Here is a 7,754-nt window from a genome sequence, read left to right on the forward strand (position 1 = left end):
TACATATTTATGACTTCATTTACTAATTAAAGACCATAGATATATGTATTTTCCGCCTTGTGGAGAATACTTATCTGCTCAGTAAGACTTACCGGCTTTCTTGTTGAGCTTATTTACTTTTTTTGTAACGTTGGGAAGGGCAGGGCAGGATTGTTATATGAAGAAGCCCCCTCATGGAAGTAGACCCGGGAAGGGGGCACGTTCTGGTGCTGGTTCCAGAGAGGGTCTACCTACAAAGACGCCTCCTCACTGTAAGCTGTAAAAAGAAGTCCCTATCTGGGGAAATGAGCATTGTCCCCTAAAAATAAAGTGTTATTTTCTAAAATAAAATCTTATTTTCTACAATGGTAGGAATATTAAGTCAAACATTTAAGAAACCTCCTGGGTACCCTCTGAAGTTGTATAAAAGTTGTCTTTCAAATCAATAGTCTCATGGATATAGCAACCAATAAGCCTGCACTTTTAATCTAAAATTAATTAAATAGTAACCTAGCAGTTCGAAAGCAAGAAATGGCAAGTAGATAAATAGGGACCACTTTGGTGGGAAGGGAACAGTGTTCCGTGCGCCTTGGTGTTTCGTCATGCCGGCCACATGACCACAGAAACGTCTTCGGACAGCGCTGGCTCTTTGGCTTTGAAACGGAGATGAGCACCGCAACCCTAGAGTCAGACTCGACTGGCTTTCCTGCAAGGGAAACCTTTACCTTTACTTTAAATGGAAAAATGATTTAAATTGGTGATTTAAAATGTTGTCTGTTCTTCGTGCCTTAAAACCATGAGTTAATTTTATTTGTTGTTGGAGGCTTTCACAGCCGGAGTTCATTCGCTGTAGATTTTCTGGGCTGTATGGCTGTGGTCCTACAGTGCCAAAACCACGGTCATACAGCCCGGGAAATCTACAACTACTAATTCATTTTATTTATTCATTTATTTCATTAGAGTTCTATTCCTCCCTCCCCACATTGTAGGCTCAGGATGTGTTCCAGACATATGCAGATTTACAATAAAAACTTATTTCAGAAACCCAGTAAAGTCAGTAAGATCACAGTACTCTAAAACAAGCAACGTGCCTCCATAGACATTAATTAATCCCAGTGATGCTGTGGTTCCAGTCAGCTTCTAGGATCTGTGGCCACTGGAGGTGGGCCAGAACAAACTGAATGCCCGCTGCCGCAACTAAAGGCCTGGCGGAAGAGCTCTGTCTTACGGGCCCTGCGGAACTGTAACAAATCCCGCAGGGCCCTGATCTCATAAGACGGCTCGTCCCACCAGACAGGCCCAAGAAGGCCCTGGCTCTAGTTGAGGCAAGCCGGGCGTCCCTGGGGCCAGGGTCTACCAGGAGATGCTGGTTTGTAGGACACAAAATCAGCCCATCCTGTCCTGTCCAGAAGAGGTGTCTGCTTTCAGTCACCTTAAAATTCCCATTTGCCATTTCGTACCTTTTTGTGTATGGCATAGGTGAGTCATTTGACAGATGCTTGGAACAAGTTGTGTGTTTTGTGTGTGTGTGCGGGGGGGGAGGCACAGTTGATCTTCCATGTTCTAGTTGTGCATTTCTTGGGGCACGGGGCTGGATCGTGTCAGAAACGAGATGCTGGGAGGGATGGATCCTTGGTCTGATCTGGCAAGAATGCTTTGGTGAGTGTGCATCCTAAACGGGACACGGAATTCTAGTTGCCCCGGATAATATGAACATGACAGTCGGCATGGACTGTGTTGCTGACCAAAATTTTTGAGCTAGGTTTATTGAAGGCAGTTGATTCTATCAAAGCCCCCAAATTTGCATCCATCATCCTTTTCTACTGTGTTTATCTTTGATTGCTGATTATGGCGCTCACATGCATTGCTGGATTATAATGCTACTGCTACTGCTGAAGCTGGCTATGTTTAGCAAGCACTGGCTTTAGAGTCTCCTTGTTCCACCAGTCCCCCCTCCCAGGCATTCTGCTGCCTGTAGCCCAGCCTGTCTTTAAATGATGGGCCCCTTTTTGCTTCAGTAACCTGCCTCCTCTGCACTTTTCCTCAAGCCTCCTTCTTGCAGGTTCTTCTTTCTCAGTCCAATTCACACACTGCACCATTTCTTTAGCATATGGAGAATCCTCCCGTCCTCAACCTACTCATATCCGAGACCTTTAGCCCCATTCAAACAGACAACTTTCCCGTCCCTCACAGAAACTGGGATGCAGACTGCATGTGGACGCTCTGTGCCGTCACAGTGGCTCAGCCAATGAATGTCAGCGCTTTTACCACCGGAACATGACCTAGAGTGTGATAATTGGCTTCTTGTTGTTTGCATTATAATGGTTGGGGAAAAAATAGTTCAGCACTTAACAGTGTTTTCTGTTATGAGCACTGAATGTTTCAGTCACTTTCTTTTCTTTTCTTTTGAGCTGTCGTTTCTCCCCAGGGTTTTCAGTAGATAAGTCTGTGTGCAAAACATGAAGCATGCATGTATCAGCTTGCTCAGTTTACCAATGGAAAAACCACAGCTTCTTTACGCAACCTTAAATCTGTCATCCTTCCTCTTTCCGCTAATGGCACAAATCTTCCAAGAGACAGAATACCGAGAGTTAGTGGGGGTGGGGGTGGGAGTGGGGGTGAGATGAGGGTGAGCCGCTGGAATCAGTGCGAGACACCAGATCACAGGTCACCTAGATCAGGCATGTCCAACTTCGAACAGGTAGTGATCTATTTTTTCCGGCCAAAAGTGCCGGTGATCTACCACCATGAAAATAAAGTTTCAAATTAGTTTCAAATTAGATTTTAACCCACTAAAGTTGGGTCCCCCCGCTCCCCATTTATAATGCACCTTCTGTCAGGAGACCAAGTGGGGCTGGTGATCTACCTCTGACCCCTCCGCAATCTACTGGTAGATCGCGACCTACCTGTTGGACATACCTGACCTAGATCATCCTTTCTCACAATGCAAGAACTCCTTTTGGGGCACTCCATGAAATTGCTGAGCAGTTGGTTTAGAACAGATAAAAGGAAGTACTTCTTCACTCAAAGAGTGATTCACTGCCCCAGAATGTGGCGGCGGCTACAAGCATAGACAGCTTCAAGAGGGAACTGGGTAAACATCTGGAGCAGAGGTCCATCGGTGGCTATTAGCCACAAGGTATAGATAGGATCTCTCAGTCTGGGGCAAGGGATGCACTGTATTCTTGGTGCTTGGGGGGGGGGCAAGAGTGGGAGGGCTTCTAGTGTCCTGGCCCCGCTGCTGGCCCTCCTGATGGCCCCTGGTCTTTTTGACCACTGTGTGACAGAGTGTTGGACTGGATGGGCCATTGGCCTGATCCAACATTGGCTTCTCTTATGTTCTTATGTTCTTATGTACATTGTATAGATTATCTGGACTGACAGTGCAAATTTTAAATGCATCTTCCTGTTGTTGCTGGAGATTTTGGAGAGCATGGGCAATAAGCTTTCAAGAGTCAAAGCTCTGTTCCTCGGTTAGGGAGTTTTGACTTTTGAAATCTGACGACCTGGAAAGGTTGTTGGTCTTTCAGGTGCTACGGAATTTGAACCCTGCTCTTCTGCTGCCGACCAGCACGGCCACGCTCCTCCGGAAACAGTCTTCATGGGCAATGAAGCTGATTTTTTGATAACTTTTCTTTGTTAAACAAAAAATAAGGCTCTGTAAGTTGGATATTTGTACACAGGTATAGTTGTCCTTCTCCCCACCCCACCCACCCCAGTCTGGCAAATTTAGTCGCAAATGTCTTCTAGTTTGCCTCCAGCAATGCAATGAAATATCAAGATGAAACAAAACTCACGAAGCACGAGGAAGCAGCAAATGGCTCCAGCCCGTGGGGGCATTTAGAAAATAGAAGTCGAAAGATTGTGGTGAAGAGGGTACAAGGAAAGAGGGACTGTTTTGACTTGAAATGGTTTATTGCGTTTGTATGTAAAAATAAAGCTTTAAAAACGTAAATGGGTAGCATCAGCTTGTATCAACTTCTATAGAAAATGAAAGCTTTCTTCAGATGGTGTTAAGGGAAATTGCTGGTACAGAAGAGTGCTTTATTTCCACTGAGCTTCTACTCATGATAGTTGATGTTTACTTTGTTTGGATCCTCTATAGCTTTGTTAGTAAGGTACCTGCATAGTATTTGCTAAACACCAGTCATTGGAAAAGCTATTTCAAAGAAAGAACAAAACAAAATTTGCAGACTGAGAAAAGTCACAGCCAGACTGTGAGAAGAAGGGCCCACAAAATAGCTTGCAGAATTGTCCATTCATGGACAGTTTCTCCAGTGTCTCAGGTGGAGGTCTGGTTACATCCACTGGTCCCCTTTTAGTGAAGGTGCTGGGGGTTGAACCTGTGTGCAAAGCAAATGTTCTACCACTGAGCCACATGGGCTCTTCCCGTGACTGTGCCTGTGAAGTGCTTCATGCCCAGCACCCCATGTACTGGCTTGGAGTCTTTCACTAATTTCCAAGTGGCTTTGTCAGCGTCAAACAAAGAGGGAGGGGCCGTGGCTCAGTGGCAGAGCATCTGCTTGGCATGCAGAAGGTCCCAGGTTCAATCCCCGGAACCTCCTGTTAAAAAGGACCAGGCAGGAGGTGATGGGAAAGACCTCAGCCTGAGACCCTTGAGAGCGGCTGCCAGTCTGGGTAGACAATACTGGTCCTGATGGACCAAGGGTCTGATTCAGTAGAAGGCAGCTTTCTGTGTTCATGTGTTGAAGTTATCAGACCAAGAGAAGTCTTGCCCTGTCAATGGTGCACAGGTTCCCCTCTGGGGGCACAAGCGGGGCACACTCAGTAGGCTCAAAGTCCCCCATTCTGCGAATCCCTGCTGTGTCCCTTTTCAGCGGAAGTCAGTCAAAGTATCCTGTGTCTCTGTGCCTGCAGTCTTCCTGCCGCCGCTGCCAGGCCCGTGTTGGAATCGGGTGCCCCAAAAGGAGAGGGGGGGGTTGGTTTCGATGCCTTATACCAGTGGTGGCGAACCTATGGCACGGGTGGCAGAGGCGGCACTCAGAGCCCTCTCTGTGGGCATGCATGCCATCGCCCCGGCCAGGCCCAGACCGTCATTAAAGTGTCGAATCCTCTGCCAAATAATGTTAAGTCAATGAAAGCCTTTGGGATTGCTTTCCTTACTTTGTTTGGATCATCTTAAGTCAATGTATGAGTTGTTTTTTCTAAAGTAAAACCTCAGTATTCAGGTTAAATGGCCCTGTGAGCACTTTGAGATCAATAAATGGGTTTTGGGTCGCAGTTTGGGCACTCGGTCTCTAAAAGGTTCGCCATCACTGCCTTATACATTCCTTCAAGCTCAAATATGAGAGAGACCGTTCATGATTAAGTGAAGGTCACGCATTCCACGGTAACTAAGGGGAAGGGCCCACGGAGGAGCGGGGGGGGGGAGGCCTCTCAGTCTGAGACAAGTATCCTCAAAGACGAGGCGCTCCACGGGGTCTTGAGCAGCAGGCACAAAGAAGTCCAAAGTCATCAGTAAAATCTTTTGTTGTCTTATTCTAGTATGTTACCTTCTGAGGCTCTGGGATTCCGTCCCAGCGGATTCGACGTGATTGCAAGAGGAAGTTTTAGAGACGATGTACCAGAATTTTGTTTTATTTGCCTACGTGGAACTAGTGGCAGTTTTTAGAGGGCAGGGTGAGATCAATATCAGGGGGGGCACATGGAGGGAAGAGGCTGGATCCCTCATTCCCAAATTCCCCTTGTCCAATCAAACCAGCACCCCACGTATGTGCTTTGAAGGGGGGGGGGACGCGTTCCATGAGATCTAGCAAAACTCAGCCTATTTAAAATACAGCTGGCTAATAGCGTAATATTTTCTCAAGGATCACTGGAAACTGCAGTTTTGTGAAGGGAGTCACCACCTTCCCCGGATTGCAGTTCCTTATTTGGTAGAACCATGATAGTTACTGCTGTAAAAACTGGTCCAAGTTGCTAGTTTAGTTTACCAAGATGACCGAAGGGTCCCACCATTCAGGTGATGGTGAACCTACTCTGGAGGGGCTAGAGGAAGAAGTGTGCTCCCTCCCTTGCTGTGCCGAGGGGCCCTTTCTGCAGAGTTCACATCACCTGTGTCCCTCCCCCCTCCGGGGAGAGAATGAGACCCCCCCTGTGTCCCCCCCCCCGCCCGTGTAGCTTTGGGTGTCCTGCCTGGGGTTGCTTTGGGAAGCTGTGATTGGCTGCAGATTTCATTGGTGTCCTAAGGAGCACCAGGGCTTGGGGCAAGATGGGAGGCTGGCCGGGGGTGGGGTGGGGATTTGTATTTCCACTCTCCGTGTGCCTGGCACTTGTAAAAGATACATCAGGGTTGCTGCTGATGTAACGTTGCACCGGGGGATGCGTAGGGTGCTGGCTCAGCCCCACTCCACCCTTTTCTGTGCTGCAGCTGGGGGTCACATCAGCATGGTGCTGGGGGGGGAGTTGCTGCCATGCCGCCGTATCTCCCACTTACCATCAGCGTGTCTCCTGCTTGTGCGGCCCCAGCCAATGTTCCCTCTAAGCTGTGGAGCCCTGTGAGCACAAATTCTCCTTTGTGAGCTCCTGGCAGTAACGTTGTGAGCAAGTAATTTGGCTGCTGCCTAAACCAGTTCGCTCTGGAGCCCTCCTTCCTGAGCTAAGATAAAAATGTGTGAGCTGGAGGCTAAAAAACAGTGAGCTAGCTCACACTAACTCAGCTTAGAGGGAAGACTGGCCCCAGCACCTGGTCCCCTCCCTAAGTCATTTAGAGGTGGGGCTCAGGATGAGGCTGTTCCTCAGTTATCCATCGTTGCTCTTTGGCAGACCAATTCCCACGCTAAACAGTTGGACGGCCTCCAAGGAAGGACGTTTCTTTTCTGTTTCCTCAGGATCTGAAGGATGAAAAGAAAAAGGCCAGAATGGCAGCGGCTCGCGCTGTCCTCGAGAAATGCACCATGATGCTTCTCACGGCTTCCAAGGTAACTCCTTTTGTCTCCTTCGAGCCCCGCCTGGAGAGCTGCGGTCAGAAGCCTCCTCAGACCCTGGAAAACGCAGGGAAGAAACTGACTGAAAGCACGTCAGTCAACACGCGGGGAGGCTGGAGGGCTGTCCAGGGGGTAGGCAGGCTGACCGACGTGGTGAAGGGCTAATTGAGGATGGGGCTGATCATCGGCCTCGCCTGGCTCACCTGAGACGGGGCAAGTCAGGTGGGCATGCATCTCGGCAGACTGCACAGAGGCCTCTGGATAACTTTTAAAACATTATCTCCAAGACCTGTCTCAGGCCCCCCGACTGTGAATCCGCCCGCCTGAACAAAGGAGCCGTCTTTCACAGAATGCGACTCGCCTTGGAGCAAGTCATAGAGATTGTAACAGACTCCCGCCCCAGTGGAGAGCACGAACCGGGGCCCGTGAGCATCTCTGCTGGCATCAGGGAGTTCAAGGTGAGGAGACTGAGTCATTATTTGTTGATTTGGAGAGTATAGCTTAAATCCTGAGAGGTATACGCAGGGGTGTCCAGTCAAAGCTTTGCTATCCGGCAGTCTTGGGAAATGGGGGGTTGCAGGTTAATCAGATGTGCTGAATAGTGCTGGACAGTCGAGCTTATTGCCGTGCCCCAGTTCCTACAGCCTGATAAAAAGTAGAGACATCTCCCTGCCAACAAAAGTCCACATGGTCAAAGCAATGGTATTCCCAGTAGTCATGTATGGCTGTGAGAGTTGGACTATAAGGAAGGCCGAGCGCCGAAGAATAGATTCTTTTGAACTATGGTGCTGGAGAAGGCTCTTGAGAGTCCCTTGGACTGCAAGGAGATCA

General features: G+C 48.5%; 1 protein-coding gene across 1 annotated transcript in view; it reads left to right on the plus strand.

Annotated features, from left to right (window-relative positions):
- The window catches only part of CTNNAL1 (catenin alpha-like 1), a 55,579-nt gene that overhangs the window by 14,454 nt on the left and 33,371 nt on the right, over nucleotides 1-7,754 (plus strand). Inside the window, exons 4-6 of the mRNA XM_015406427.1 lie at nucleotides 3,730-3,903; nucleotides 6,828-6,917; nucleotides 7,211-7,381. Coding sequence (XP_015261913.1) covers nucleotides 3,730-3,903; nucleotides 6,828-6,917; nucleotides 7,211-7,381 — 435 coding nt within the window. The remainder of the gene's footprint in view (nucleotides 1-3,729; nucleotides 3,904-6,827; nucleotides 6,918-7,210; nucleotides 7,382-7,754) is intronic.

This window comes from Gekko japonicus, unplaced genomic scaffold, assembly GCF_001447785.1.
Source record: "Gekko japonicus isolate JY-2015 unplaced genomic scaffold, Gekko_japonicus_V1.1 scaffold3303, whole genome shotgun sequence".
In the NCBI taxonomy this organism is placed as follows: Eukaryota; Metazoa; Chordata; class Lepidosauria; order Squamata; family Gekkonidae; genus Gekko; species Gekko japonicus.